Here is a 16,206-nt window from a genome sequence, read left to right as displayed (position 1 = left end):
GGTTTAGATGTTAGATAAGTTAAATAAAATCTCCCTGTTTTATAGGTGAACAACACTGTAGCCCTTCTTTTGGGGCGATGGTTGGTACTAAATCATGGGACAGACTTGGTATAATATATATATTGGTAAGATCGGCAGATATAATCAGGTCTAGTGTATGATTAAATGGATGAGTGGGTCCATTGATTTGTTGTGTTAAACGCCACTGCTAATGCATATTTAGCTATCTACTTGGATATTAAAATCTCTGACAATTAGTACTTTATCAACGTTAACCAATAGGTCCGATAAGAAAATCAGTGTAGGGACCAGGGGGTCTGACAGTTTCAATGTCAGAGACTTTTGCAATATGCATCTTTAATAATTTACATTTAGAAACACTAATGCATATTAACCCAGATCTCGTCATAGAAATAACACAATAAACCCGATGTTTTCATTTTTGCTTAGAAAAGTAAAAGCACATGTCCTTCATGCCTATAAGACATGACTATGCAGAACAAATTATGCACCAAAATATCATACTTGGGGTTTAAACAAACCCCTAATTATTGTAAAAAAAAGTGATGTTTCACAGATCTTATATCGAGAGCCTTGGGACTGTCACAGTGTCTATCATAATGTTCCTCTCTGTGTTTTGCAGCAGTCAGTGCCGAGACACACGTCAGAGGAACAGTCTGTACAACCATGCATGCTGTCTGAACACAGAGACGCAAAACACACAAGACACTTCAGTCTCGACAGGAGAGGAGCTTAAGAGGACTTAATTAATGAGAGCGAAACATCTGCATACTAGCATATGTTTCTGGTAGTCACCCAACATGGCGTGAGCTCCATCTCGCTTTATGACAGGATACATTAACTGGCGCATGACCTCAGCATATGCTACGTGTCATAAAAGACACGTGCTGTTAACACGGTCAGGCCGATTCATTAATGCCACTTAGACTGGGATTGGAGGGAACTCGATTGGATTGCTCTGCGACAGTATTGCTACTTTAGATGCGGATAACTATTATTGACGTTAATCGATGGCAACGTGTCGGGTAATTGCGCAACCTACTTGGCAGCTATTTTGGGGATCCTTATTTCCACAGTGCGGTCTATTGGATAATAAAAGGCTTCAGTATCAATGGGTGAATGGACAACTAATTATGGCGACATTTAAAACGTGAAAGAAGGCTTTCAGTCAAGCCCTGAAACACGAAACAAATAATAAAACTGTAAACATAAAACATTCGTATTTATTACACATTTTTCACTCATTTTAATTTCCACCATGTGAAATGTCTGATCGCTTAGAAAATGGATCCCTTTCAAGAAAATAAAATGGTAAAATCAAAACTAGGGCAGAGTAACACACTTTCTGTATATGTTATACAATCTGCATCTGAGAACTCTGTGTTCTCTCTTTGCATCTGTGCACAGCCTTGCTTACACGACCTGGTGCTTCGGTAAGAGCTTTGATTCACTGCATACTGAAGCTCAAACGACTCTTCAGACAGCTGAATCCCAATTATAGCAGTAAAAGTCAAGACTGTGCGATTCTCCAATCAATAAATTTAGCAGCTAAGGAGAGAGATACGTACAGTATTCTTTACTGACTCCTGATTGTCAGAGGCACTTCAACAAGGACGAAAGCTATTTGCCGTGGAAAAGAAAACAATGTTAGTGTCGCTCATTTTGACAGACTTAAAAAGCAAACTATAGGCTGTGTTTTGCTTATTGCTTCATAAAAATCAAAATCGAGTTATTTCCAAATTCAAATTGCACTTTTATTTTGTATTTGCTTTATTGATTTCGGTGCACATTATTTGTTGAATCAGTGTTTCATTAAAAAGAATTGCTCGAGAAAAAGGTTTGCATAATTTGCATTCTTGCATAATAATGTTTATAGTGCATAAGATATTTAAATATCAACTTATAATATTAGCCATTTATATTATTTGTTAAAAAAATATTTGTATCTGCTTCCTTGAAGCTCATATTGGCTAAAGCGTTGTTTGCGGTCAGAAGTCCAGGGTGTCGTGTTGGTAGCGCAGTCGGGGGCTGTTCTCGCTGTAGAACTGACTGAACCAGCGTCTGTGTTTCTGTATAGCTGAATCTTCTTTCACAAGCATGGGTTTGGAGATGTACGTCTTGTTGTTCCAGATCATCACATCTCGTTCAAACTGTCACAAAAAAAATACTGTTTTAGACACCATATATATTTTATATTTTGGTTTAGTACAACTAAATATGATGACTGACGTCCTTTACAGGCAGTTGCTAATACAGATATTTAGAGAAACAGTATTATAATACAATTTAATAAGAGTAAATATCAACTAAATTGAAAAACAAACATAAGTCATTATATGTGAATCAGTCATATACAGTATATAGCTGGCTTGGTTAATGTTTACATTTACGCATTTGGCAGACTCTTTTATCCAAAGCGACTTACATTGCATTGTACTATACATTTGTTTCTGACTATGTGCAATCCCCTGGGATTGAACCAATGACCTTGGCGTTGCTAGCCCTATGCACTAACCAAGGAGATACGCTGTTATGAAAAATAATTTATAGGTAGCGTACATGTTAATGAAAATATCTTAAATGAATTATCTTTTATTCATTCTGTGAATAACTAGCAACATATCCCAAATTCCAAAATGTTTTTGTTCCTTGAATACGGTAAAGACAACAAGTAAAAAGAAAGTACAAGAACAAGAAAAAAGTATATTAAATAAAAATAAGATAGATTTTTAACACAGCTTTGCATTTGTATTTCACATTGCCATTGCGTCTACTTATGCATTGTGAAGTCATTTCTCTCGGTATTGTAGCATTAGAAACTTTCGAATCTGAATGTAACGGTGGTCTCCTGTTAAAGAAGAATAAATATCAAGTCCACATCGTCTACTATACAGAACGTATCACAAATAAGGAGAACAAATGAACTCATCAGACATTTGAGAGCTTTAACTCTTTGCATATTCGTTTTAGACAATGCAAAGCTATATTGTAGTCAGAAGGACAAATTGACTTTTTGTTCTGAATCAGACACACAGTGTGATCTTTGTCTGAGTTACCTGGATACATTCAGCCCGAAGAATGAACTTGGGTACCAGGGGAGGGATGCTGCTCTGGTAGAAGACGGTGTGTGATACACACTGCAGTAAAGGCTCGACGGGGGTCACGCAGTGCATGATCACACCTCGCCCAAAGAAATTGTGTTCAAAAAGCAGGAAGACAACACCGGGACCCACCTACAAATGCAAAACATTTACAATAATGCACAAGAGTAATATAACATTGTTTTTTAAAAAAGTAGGTTTCCTGTTTTATCGATAATTTCACACTTGTAATTTTGTGTGAGATCAAATCAAGTGGATCAAACCAAAAATATATCTTTCCTCATTCCTGTCGCATGTATGTATTCCGGCAGATCTCACATCTAAAGTACAGTTTGTGCACTCATTCCACCCTCACAGAATCAAACAGATCTGACATCAAGTGAAGATTCACGCACAGCCTTGAATTTTGACCATTCTCACACATACCATCAGGTTTATTCGCCGTCACTATGGTGACAAGACAGATCCTTTCAGACAACGCACAAAAAGCGGTGAGCCTTGAAGAAAAATGATGGCATCGAAGCTTAGACTGCTGCACAAATACAACAGATAAAACCCTTTCATGTTGTCAGGACAATAATCACTTCTGAGATTTTAAAATAATTCTCGAAGAGCATAGGATCTGAACGATCTAACCCATAATGAGTGATTCAGAAAGTGTCCGTCTCGAGTGCAACAGAAGCATCTCATTTGTAAATCTGACACATCCCACGGTGATAAATAACAGCGAAGCACACAAGAGAGCTGATATTTCATTTGCATAAAAGCATGCTGTATATGCACTCGACTCGCTGTTTAAAATACGGCAAACAACCCTCACAACACAAAGATCACGGCACCGCTTTAAAATGCAAAATCGGTCATGACTTTATTTTCATTCTGATAACTACAGCATGTCTTAAGGCATTTCACAGCTCATGGGCTCCCTCTGGTGGATAGTCCTGCCATCACCTGTGTTGCCAGGACGTCCAAATCCAGAAGAGGCCAGTGGCGTCCAAACACAGTGAGAGCGTGTTTCACCAACATCTGTGAGCAGTGCTTGTTTGGCTCGGGCTCTGGTTTCCACTCCACCTACAAATAATGATAATTAACATTAATAACATGGAAATAATTCCATGTGTCCTTTGTGTAAACCGCTTGTCTCTATTGTACCCTATTGTTGTCTAATCAATTAAATTTCATACCATAGAGGATTTTATTTAAAAAACAAATTATGTTTGTTGATGTGTTTTGTACATTTCTGTCAAGTTATTTGATGCGTGTACACCACTTTGGTCTACCTCTGTGTTTTTTTTAAATGTGCTATTGTATTGTATTGTTATTGGCATTGTAAAGAGTTTCGGGCCAAGGCAGGTTAACCGAGAAAATTAACCCCAAAATAAAAGTCTTTCATCATTTACTTATCCTAATGTAATTCCAAACCTGTATTGTATTTTGAAGAACGTTGGTAAGCAAGCAACACTGACCCCGTATTGACATCCATTGAATGGAGACAAAACCATTTCTCAAAATATCTTCTTTTGTGTTCCTCAGAAGAGAGAGTTATAAAGCGATTTTAAACACTATGAGAGTGAATAAATGATGACCGACCATTTATTATTTGGTTTAAATTGCATACACACCACATACATTCACAATACATTTGACAGCTGTGGTATCGCTTTTAGCTCTGCCGCATCACAATAATGCTTCTCTGTGACAAAAACAAATACGATGTGTGGAATGTGTGTGCTGATTCTAACCTTCCAATCGTGTCGTATAAACTCCCAGGTCTTGCTGTTGGTGTAGCGGAGATCAGCACCACTGACGATGCCCGGAGTATGCAGATGAGCCAGGTGTGCAATATCTGCAGCGTTCTCTGGAATCTCCTGAGAATAAAACAAAGATGAAGTGGACATTCACTGGGGGTCCCTACCTGGAGATGATATATATTTCTAAACCCCAGATACAGAAAATCCCACTACTGTATATTAATGTACGAAATGTTCATGGTGTTTGGGGGCTTATATGTACCGGGGCAACTAGACTCTTTCCGGTAAAGGCAATACTATAATCGACTGGTAGTCAATATTAATATTAAAAAGTAAAATAAATAAGCCTCACCTCAATATGTGCATTAATGAAATGTTCAGTGCGACCACGGTAAACCCATTCTCCACGTGTGATCTCACTCTGTTCTGGCACTCTCCAGCTGGGCTCTAACCCATCACAGTGAAACCAGACCAGAACCTGTCCGTTGATCTCACAGCTGAGCCAGCACCGCACTTTCGCAAACTCGGGCACTAGAGAGCCATATGCACACTTAGAAAATACACACTTAACAGCGTTACATTGTTATCTAAGTGAGAAAACAATATGTTCTAATGTCTCACCTTTATCTGCATACGGGATCTTGACACATTTCCCATCTTGCCCTCGAAACTGCCAGCCGTGAAAGGGGCATTCTATGCAACCCCCTACCACTCTCCCGCCTACAGCCAAGTTGGCACCTAAATGGGGGCAGTAAGCATCCACCACATAAGCCTGGCCGTCTTGTCCACGGAACACTGCCACCTGCTGCCCTAAAATACAAACAAGCAAACAAATAACACTTAGGTTTTATTTCTCATGTGAAAACACTGCCTTTGCATTGAAAAGGTTGTTTTTTTACTTCCCAAGGAACACACCTACTGAAAGAAATGTGCGCTGTAGGTTGCTTTGGACAAAAGCATTTGCCACATGCATAAACAATCAGGTGCCATAACACAGAATCACCTAAAGGAGCCAGTGTTGTTTCTTTTTTAAAGAAGAGCCACTGAGCATCTTTAGTTTTTTGGAGAGCTGTCTTGTTCTGTTTTCATTGCTGTGCTGCATTACTATTAAGTATATGTATTGTACTGATGTGTAGATCCAATATTCATATCAAATGTTAAGATATTGTGTGTTAATAGATCACGCTTCATCACTGACTTAAAGTTAGTCAACTCTATTACAAGTCAACTTGAAAGTTGTCAGGAGACAGATGAGAGAATAAAAGGTTGATAATAATAACAATTACAAAATAAATAAATAATTGAAGATCAGGATATTTACATTACCTCTCTAGCTTAGGCAGCACACCACCTAAAATACGTTTTAAACAAACCATCTATTTTTTATCCATACAACTTATTACAGTTGGGGTCACAGGGGGTAAAACAAAAAATATGAGTATAAATAAAACAATGAAGTACAACACCGATCCAGTCCTGCTCTTCTTAAGCTGGACTCCAACCTCTCATATAACTGAATATACAATCAATATGCAGAATAGGCGTAACCAGGATCCCTCTTCTCCTATATGTGAGAGTCCGACCAGAATATAATGTCAACCACAGGGTTCGTCATTTAGCTATATGAGACCTCTCAACCAAATGAGCCAAATGAAAAAGTTAATAATTAAGTAAAAACAAATAGGCTACTAAAGTGTATCAGTTAATGATTTTCTTTTGGCAAGGTTACAGCTTTTATATAACCAGAAACAGGGATTTCAACAGTCCAACACATTGCCTCAGAACTGTTAAACCTTGATTCGCAAACTTTCTCTCTCTCTCTCTCTCTCTCTCTCTCTCTCTCTCTCTCCAAGTCTATGTTTAAGACTGAAAACCTCCCTCTCGGTTATGCTGATCGGAGTAGTTTTATGTGCCTGCAATGCAGCGTCTCGGATGACAAAATCTCACACACATACACAGAGCCGATCCTAGACGTCTGGGGGCCCTAAGCAAACCTTCGTGGGGGCCCTTATCATAGTTAAATTTAGATAAACGTAACTGTAAACTATGAGAAATAATAATGTGAATAATTATTTACCTAAAGTAACGCGTGGTTCTGGAACCATCTATCAGTCAACAGCTAACACGCAAATGCGGTGTGTTTTCACCAACCGAATGAGTGATCAACAGAAACAAAACATGATAAATATAGTTTACCAAAGAAAGCTATAATCATACAAAAACACATCAATAATTCTTTAAATGTGATGACACAAAAATGACATATTATCATGGACAAACATAAAGTGGATTGCAGTGATGTGCACTAAAGCAGACACCCACATGAACACTGTACAGCTGGTATTCCCTTTAAACGCTATTGAAGTTAGAAACGTGTATATTAATCTGTAGCCTATGTGCAACTTCGGAGAGGGTCCCCAAATTCAGACTATCGAACGTCCAACGTCAAACCAACTTCAAGCAGATAAATACAGAATTTGTAAAACTGTCCTTGTATAATTTGGCAAAACTAAATAAGACTAAATAAGTACAAAAACACAGGCCTTCTTGTTCTTTTGGTTCGTGTTGTTGATGTTTTTTCCGCTACAGACATTTAAACATGCATCATGTCATCACCTGCCTCGCACTACATGATGTCCGAGACCTATTATGTAAAAGTATTTAATCCGCAAGTAATAACAATTAGATCTTGTTTACATTATAGTGTTTTTGATTCGGTACTCAAGGGGGACCCCTGCTGGTGCAGAGGCCCTAAGCAACCTGCGTAGTCTGTGTATAGGGAGGATTGGCTCTGCACATACACATAAATGAAACAGTGGAACAACTTTGTAACTTAAAAACAAATTATAAACATGAAATTATGGTGAAAACATGCATATCAATGCCGAATTAAGAATATATTTTGTTTATATTTCGCTCGTAGAAAGGTATCTGTGCACATGTGTAAGCACATCCGTTATCGTGTCTGATTTCTGTCAGATATCAAGCCAACAGCCCACTTAACTTCAGGGTTTTATGAAATGCACATCAATACAGTGTAGCAGTAACTGCTAGCAATGAAATGCTTTCCTCTTTGTGAACATTAATGGAAAGCCGTCTTGCTGCAGAGGTAGACAACCGCTTTTGGTCTGTAGCTTTGAGATTATGTCCAGATGGCAAGAGTGAGAACAATCAATGATTTTATTGTCTGAGATCCCTGCCGTTAGACTTTAAGACATCTGACGTTTGAATGTACTGTATATATATATATATATATACAGTATATACACAAACCACATTTTGAATAAAGAAATAAGGATTTATGAATCATGTTTATTTTTCCATTACCTTATGTTTTGGTGATAACATTTGTCAATGTTTTAACGAAAAGGGCATTAAAGTTCATGACAGGCTTGACAGTCTCTAAGCAGCAAAATCACAACAGTATCTCTGTATCCCGATGACAAAAGCACAAAGACTTTGTTTGAAGATTTCACTGAAAACCAGTCGTCTTTGCAACATGATAAGGCATCTGAAAGTAACTCAGCTAGGCAACAGACATTTAAACATAACAAAATCCATTACTTGGCTAGAAACAAAAGACAAAGACTTGGATTAAGCTCTTGTGTACGTGCAATGTCGGAGCTGCACGTACGCATCACACAAGAGCCGTATCATGGTTATAGACTTCTTCAGCAATCAATTGCTTGCTTGCACTTTTGTTTCCCAGAATGCTCAGCATCTCTCAGAAACTGGTGTTTGCCACAGGTTTAGCAAAGATTTTGTCCACTACAAACAAGCACATTGTGATATTGATCACTTGCATATCCGTGTATAGCTATACATACCCTCTTTATGGTAGATCGGCAAGGTCATGGGCGCAGTTCCCAGGAAACCCTGATAAAACTGCACACACATTTGTACATTGCAAACAAATGTATAATTTTTACAAAAATAACTATAAAATTCAAAGCTTTTTCAACATTAAGACTAAGGCTCAAGACTACAGTATATGTAAGTAGACTGCTTTGTTCCAGTCCGGTTATCAGTGTGAGAAATTATTTGTATACAGCCTACCTTATAGTCTTTCAAACAAAGTCATATGCACGCAAGAATTAAACAATGTTGTTTCAAATAGTTTAAAATGAGTGTTTTCATCCCAAACCCCGCATGGCTTACACTTTGGAAAAATAAAGGTGCTAAAAGGGGCTATTCTGAACAGTGATGCCATATAACAACCCTTTTTAATTCCCTTAGAGTCCTAGAAGATACGTTTATTTCTTGCAGTACATTTTTCCACAGAGAACCTTTTGCACAACAGAAAGTTTTTTTATGGAACCATCCCCAAAAAAGACAATGTTTTTATAGAACGCATGTGCAACCATATTATGAAGTGATAACATGTTGTTATGGAGAGCAAATCGAGAATGCCGGTTTGCCACTAATTTCGTTTTTGAGGTGACCTGAAAACCCATCTGTTACAAAACTATCAGCGCAGATCTATTTCGGTCCCAGATCTGCGTCTGCGCAAGACGCATGGCAGAAAAATGTGCAGTGAGGCACACGGAAACTCGGTCTATCGTTCATCTCCCATTTGTAATTGTTAAGGGCAACGCGCTCTTGCGTAAAACGGGGCGTTTGGAGGGTCCTGCGTGCGCTGGTTTACATGCGTCAGACATGTCCTTGTCACATTTGCGTTCCGATTTTTTATATACTTTAGCACAACTTTTAAATGCAAAACGCGTCAGTGATACGTACGTGTGCACGCCAACAATTAAAATGCGCTGTTTCTGCTCTGTGCTGTTTGATAGAGGTCATCAAAACATTTTCCTTTAAAACTAACTAATGCAATTCCCATTATAACGATTAGATCTATTATCATTTCTTTCTGTGATGTTTTTCTCAGCATGGGAACGCTTTCACGTATCACTCTCTGCGTCGTTACATACCCAGTATAGTCACGCTCTTTACGTCTCCTCTCTCCAGCATGTGAGAGTCCAAAACCCGGTACCATCCATTGGGATAAACCGGGGGTAATTCTCCAGTCTTGCGTCTCCGCCGCACCTCGTTGGCCGCTTGCGCACGGGATCGTCCGTCCTCCGCGATGTAACCCACTTCATCCACGCCACGGAGAAGCTCCAGAGGAGCGAATAACAGTCTGTACAACCAACCCACAGCTAAGAGAAACACTCCCGCAAAGATGCAGGCTGCCGCGCGCGCAGGGGCACCGGCCAGTCCGGCCCTCCGCCAGAGTTCTGGGTATCCTCCTCCGAAAAGCGTGCGTGATGGATCTTGAACGTTCATCGCGAAAGCGGCGGCGAGAGCGAGCGCGACCACCGCGACCCCCTTGAACATCAAGGATGCCCGTGAATTATCCATGACGAAGAAACGCACACACGCACCGATTCGGTATCCCGTCACAGTTACACACACGCACCCACATGACAATGCTCTTGATAACCACTGCGCTCTTTGGTTTCTAAGCAAACTTCGGTGTCGTCCACGCACCAAAAAAATGCGTGTTTACGCATGTTTTTTTTCTAAGGGTCATAACGTGTCCGTGGCGTTCAACAACCCCGTGGTTACGGGATGCGGCGATTGAGTGACACCCGTGATGCCGCGCCCACACGTCAGGTGAGATTGCGTGCTAAAAGTTGTGCATCGGTGTGCACTTTTACCTGCATGATCAATATTTAAACAGCTTGTGATTTTAGAGTGGGGACGAATACAATAATTTAATATTATACTGTATTCGTTATAAATTATATAGGCTATTATTTTGGCTACAAATGCAGTGCATGCAATTAGAAAAATTGGAGAAAATCGCAAAAATTGTGCCAATAGCCAGAGGAAAAATCTAATTCAGGTCAATTTGTTCTGAAGGGAAAACAGATATTTCTTGTTGATGTAAAATATTGTATTTATACCCATGGACTTCAATGCATTTCCAATGCGCCTGCTATTTTGCGCATCCTAGTGGATATACGTATACACTGCCGTTGAAAAGCTTATTTTTTATTTCATGTTAGTTTATTGGGCATTAGCTCATGTTAATAGATTACAACATGTAAAACTATATTAGTTCATGCTAAAATAAACATGGCCTGAGAGTACTAAATGCTGTGAAAGTTCAAGTTTTGTTTATGCTTATCAATAAATAAACTAATGTTGAATAGAACCATTCTGTGACCTATTGTGAATTGTAATAAAAACAATTTCAGTTTGATCTGAAATGATGAAATGTTTTGTTTATTGCATAAATCATAGCACAGTATTAATCGAGTACTCATCAGCCTTTATTCATTTCTAATCAGAACTCATAAACACCAGGGTACATGAATACGTGGTCAGACTGGCAGCTTAGCTCTTGATGGAGGGGAAGCTGGCGTACACAGTGGTCCAATAATAAACATAGCGCATCCTTAACCTTTGCTTCACACTGTTCTTGTTCGTATTGTGGTTGAGTTCAAGGAACTCATGGCCAGTGTTGGTGAACTCGGGCCAGGTCACAGGCACACTTGATTCGCCTTTGTTAGGATCGCTGTAAAGGGAAAAAGATTTAAAACAGCTTCAGTATCATAACCGTTCCCTGTATACCTTTCTTCTGCAGAACACAAAATATATTTTGAAGAGCTTTGGTAGTCAAATAACTTTGGCCTCATTGACTTCCATGCTATGGACACAAAAGTGTTCCGTAAAGAGTCATATACAGGTGATGAACCACGTGAGGGTGAATAAATGATGACAGAATTTAAATTTCCATCCCTTTAAGTTAACAAGAAGCATTACCCAGTTCTGGCAAAGTTGGTCCAGTAGGCAATCATGTATTTGGAGATATCACGGTGGCGGGGCCAGTAACCCAGAGGAGTGGCAAAGGGTTTACCGAATACATACTGCAGGTCCTCAGCGTGATCGGCACCCATCCAGCTGGGGAATACAGGCATGCGAGAGGACTCGCTGAACAGATATGAGTAGGTTCGACCAGTACTGAGGAGAAAGAGACAAACAAAAGAACCATTTGAAATTGGCTATGGTTAGTAGGAGTATGGTAAATCTTTTGTGTACTGATTTTGTTTATTTTTAAGCAAAAGTTACGGATTGCAGCTTTTATGAACACCCCTGTGATCTCTTAATGATCTTCATTTAAAAAAAATATTAACATTAAAAGGTAAAAGCAGTTAGGAAGGTGGGCTCCACTCACGTGGCTTTTTCAGCGTGCAGGTACAGGGCAGCTTGGGTCGGCACCAGGAAGATGTAATCCGTCTCCAATGCCACAACAGTTTTCTTAATGTCACTATCGCTGGGGTTATTACCCCAACCGCTGGTGTACTCTGCGTACACTTGAGCACCAGCTTCTGCACCCTTGTCTCTGGACAGGGCATCAGCGAGCTTCTTGACATCGCCTCTGTAAAAAACAAATGCATTATTTGTCAATATCTTGTTGATTAAATCAACTTTGGATCAGTAAAGACCTGATACATTTGTCTTTTCTTTTGCAGTAACTCGTGTCATTAAACACCCACTAAAGTGTCTATTTCCATTAAAACAGGAAGTTAGGGCGGGACATATTCAGTGGCTCCTTATATCTTGTAAATGTGAATGTTAAGTCTGACTTTGTGAGACTGTACACTCACAGTTTACAAACATGGACTAAAAGCCACAAAACTTAAATTTCGATTTCATGCAAACTTCAAGAAAAGCAAATCTTAAAAATGATAGCACACATAACACTTACATTGGAGTGGACACCAGCGCATTGTTTATAGAGGGGATGTCAAGAGTGGCAAAAAGGTGGCCATCCATGTTATTGATACCAGCGATGTAGTCAATCTCAGCAGCGTTGTGGAAAAGTTTATCAGGTTCATCAGGCAGGAAGTCGCCATCGATGACAGGAGCCAGTTTCAGATTGAACACAACAGGATCTGGAAAAATGTCAGATGTGTCAGCTGACCCTTACCTTTACTTTTCCATACGCTATTTAAATCACAAGTAAATAATTAAATATGATATATGATATAGAAATTAATATTCTCTCATAATTTACTCACTCATGTCAAATATGAGCCCTTAATTCAAATATGGCAGTGTTATCTTAGTTCTTGCGTGTCTTATGTCTATTATAGCTTGCATAACTAATGATGACACAAAAAAGTGTGCCCGTGGAAAGTATAAAACATCAATATAATATTTGTTTTTGTTCAACTGAAGAAAGAAAGTTTAAACATCTGAGAGGGCATGAGTGTGAGTCATTCATGAGAAAATTGGCATTCTTAACAAATTCAAAAAAATGCAAAATCTCTTAAGAGGACAGTCGCCTTCATTTAAACGCATCTGTGTGAGAATGTTTACTAGATGGAGATGTTTTCAGGGCCACATCTCCAGCAACAGTTAGAGTCTCTGCATCCGTCATTTTCAGGCAGGCAACCATCTTTTCATCAGTAGGACATCCCACCTTCTTGGCAATCTAAAGATGTACAAGATTACTTTGTCTATTATTCATCTCTTCTGGATTAAACTTTTCAATAAGGAAAAAACTAAAGACAGCATTTTGAATAACTTTACATTAAATAATGTCGATAACTAATTGTGTATGTTCAATAGTACTTTTGCCTACTTCAAAATATGTAAACAACTAATAAACAAAAGAACTGTTAACTTAAAAGAACATCACAAATTGTGGACTGGGAATGAAACCTATTTCTTTATTAATAATTAACTGATCATGATAATAATGGGCTAAAATAATCATTCTACGTGTGAAACCTACCAGGTGACTTTACCAAGTAACAAGCTGGAATGAAAGTAAACAAACCACAGATGGGACTCATATAAGGTGTTATACTTAACTGTGTTTTCTTACAAATGCATGCAAACATAACTACTGTACAAGAATAAACTACAATGTATGAAAACTAAGCTCACCTCCTCAGCGTACGCACGTGGATTTCTGTTCACGGCCCAGGGGCAGAGAGCAACCCCGCTCTGTGAGATAGCTCTGCGGAACAAGCCTTTGTTGTGGGGAGTGAGAATCTGACCCCCACACAGAAAATAATAATAAAGTTAATAGTAAATAATATATATTTTGTAGAGGAACAATTAGTGAGTGTTGCACCTGGAAGTTTACGCTGGCCGCTCCTGCTGACTCGCCGAAGATAGTGATGTTGTTTGGATCACCACCAAAGGCCTTGATGTTCCTGTGTACCCAAGCGATACCAGCTTGCTGATCCCACAGGCCGAAGTTTCCTAACAACCAGGACATCATTTCATACAGTCAGTCACTATATTGAAATATACATATCAACATATACATCATTTTGTGTGTTTTAAGATATATTTTATGTATGTATGTCTGTCATTTTCCACAAAGTCTTTGACTCAGGACTAACTGGACGCCTTTCTTACCTTTTCTTTCCTAAAAGGATATATTTATTATAAGTTTCCATCTAAATCATCTAATATAGAGCTAAATTGCCTGTTGCTCTTTCATATCAAAGGGGATTTAGATGTGATGGTGTTCTCAGATGTGTTTAAAGGGATAGTTCACCCAAACATCTGTCATAATTTATTTGCCCTCAGATTGTTCCAAATCTGTATACATTTCTTTGCTCTGCTAAACACAAAGAAATATATTTGGAAGAATGTCAGTAACCAAAGAGATCTCACTATTGACTCCCATAGTATATATTTTGAGGGTGAGTAAATGAAGACAGATTTTTGACTGCAGTCTTGACAAATCTGAGCTCAGTTTGTGACATTGTTGAGATCTTTTTTGAAACTCTAATGGAGACATTTGTGTCATGAGAAACATCTGAGATGCAGGAGACTCAAGCAAAAGTTTCCCTTTGCTCTCCATTTAATCCCATTGTTTTCGGAGATATATAAGTGTGTGATTTTTTTCTTATTGAACAGCTTTTGGAGTATTACCAGGTAGTTCAGTATCTCCACTGCTGAGGAATCCCAGGGTTCCGAGACGGTAGCTCAATGTCACCACAATGACATTTCCTCTGTCTGCGATCTCCTCTCCGTCATACAGGAAGTTATTCAGGAAATTTGCACCGTGAGAAGCACCCATCAGAAATCCACCACCGTAGATCCAAACCATAACAGGCAAACCAGTAGACACTGCCAACGAAGAAACACACCTTACAACCATTTTAATTTCATTTCTTAACTTCATTAACATGTGATACAGCTGAATTCCCTCTCTTTTTGTTTTCATTTGTGAATGAGAACCAGTTTGAGTTACCAGTTCTGCCTTGAGGAACCCAGATGTTTAGGTAAAGACAATCTTCAGAGCCCATGACGCCGTTTTGGAGAAGATTCACTTGCATACAGCGCTTGTTGTAGTCTTTGGCCTTCAGAACTCCTGTAAAGGAACAGTAAAGCCATGAGTGCACTGTAAAACCATGTAGCCTCTAGTGAAGCTAAAAATGTAGATATAATGCAGAAACATGACAGATGAGTAAACACACCGCCCCAGCCTGGGTGAGGAACTGGCTTTTCAAATCTGCCTGGCGGTGCGGCGAAAGGGATTCCTTTGAAAACATCCACAGAGCGGAAGAGTCCAGTATTTTGGTTCTTTCCTTCCACCATCCCTCCCTCTGTGAGCACAACGCCCAACTGCAAAACATTTATATTGTGACATTCAATGTTCATAATGACTACATTTGAAACATCTCCAAATATCATGACTTCTTCAAGTTTGCATTAATGTGTTCATTTTTCTAAACACATCAAACTGTGAAATGTATTTATAAATGTTTTAGAAAATAACAAATATAGTATTTGGTTTATTTATTAAAAGATTTCCTCAAATTATTTCTTCACAATTTTATTACAAATTCTTCAAATAAGATAATATAACTTAAAAATAAAATTGTATGACTTACAGAGCCAGCGGTGGCTGTGCTCAGGCAGAGCGCTGCAATGACCAAAATTCCCAACATCCTCCTCATCATATGGTGGACGCAGGTGTGAGATTCAAGTGATTTGTCTGCTTTTATAAAGATCCCCAGTCATATCGCTCCTTCCAAAGAGCTATCTTGCCAAAGAGCTATCTTGACCTAAAAGTACACAGTTTCAGTATATTTAACTTGTCAACATGTGCGTGGCGCTGTTAAACTCTCATGGACTGTTTGGGTGCTGTTACCAAATAAGATTAACAAACATTGGTTCACAAACATTGTTTATCTTCCAATTAGAGAAAAATATTTTTAAATGCTTATATTATACGTTTACTTAATATAACTTAGAATTGTTCATAATCTGTTCCCACAAGTACTAGACAAGCAGTTGTATTGTAAAAGAGCTAAGTAAAAAAGTTTGGCAAACCTTTTCCAAAGCTTTTCAGTCAC

General features: G+C 38.7%; 2 protein-coding genes across 3 annotated transcripts; both read right to left on the bottom strand.

Moving 5' to 3' along the window:
* Window positions 1–344: 344 nt before the first annotated feature.
* LOC306911623 (cholesterol 7-desaturase nvd) lies at window positions 345–10,456 on the bottom strand. 2 transcript variants are annotated; one of them, XM_079487092.1, is made up of 8 exons: window positions 9,802–10,452; window positions 5,495–5,683; window positions 5,226–5,404; window positions 4,865–4,990; window positions 4,074–4,193; window positions 3,078–3,254; window positions 2,796–2,869; window positions 1,226–2,171 (listed from the first exon to the last, which is right to left on the bottom strand). In XM_079487092.1, the coding sequence occupies exons 1-7, from the start codon at window positions 10,229–10,231 to the stop codon at window positions 2,834–2,836; spliced, it is 1,257 nt and encodes a 418-aa protein (XP_079343218.1). In that variant the 5' UTR covers window positions 10,232–10,452; the 3' UTR covers window positions 1,226–2,171; window positions 2,796–2,833. The 2 variants fall into 2 exon arrangements, with proteins under 2 accessions (XP_079343217.1, XP_079343218.1); XM_079487091.1 differs by lacking the exon at window positions 2,796–2,869 and having other exon boundaries at window positions 345–2,171; window positions 9,802–10,456.
* Window positions 10,457–11,085: 629 nt separating this feature from the next.
* LOC306911782 (bile salt-activated lipase-like) lies at window positions 11,086–15,860 on the bottom strand. The gene is made up of 11 exons (XM_079487439.1): window positions 15,742–15,860; window positions 15,325–15,472; window positions 15,099–15,218; window positions 14,777–14,974; window positions 13,965–14,095; window positions 13,775–13,882; window positions 13,202–13,316; window positions 12,588–12,774; window positions 12,054–12,257; window positions 11,642–11,839; window positions 11,086–11,393 (listed from the first exon to the last, which is right to left on the bottom strand). Exons 1-11 carry the CDS (start codon window positions 15,808–15,810, stop codon window positions 11,213–11,215), a joined length of 1,659 nt encoding a protein of 552 aa, XP_079343565.1. The 5' UTR covers window positions 15,811–15,860; the 3' UTR covers window positions 11,086–11,212.
* Window positions 15,861–16,206: the final 346 nt, after the last annotated feature.

This window comes from Barbatula barbatula (assembly GCF_947034865.1).
Source record: "Barbatula barbatula genome assembly, chromosome: 22".
In the NCBI taxonomy this organism is placed as follows: domain Eukaryota; kingdom Metazoa; phylum Chordata; class Actinopteri; order Cypriniformes; family Nemacheilidae; genus Barbatula; species Barbatula barbatula.
This window is presented reverse-complemented; position numbering and strand designations above follow the sequence as displayed.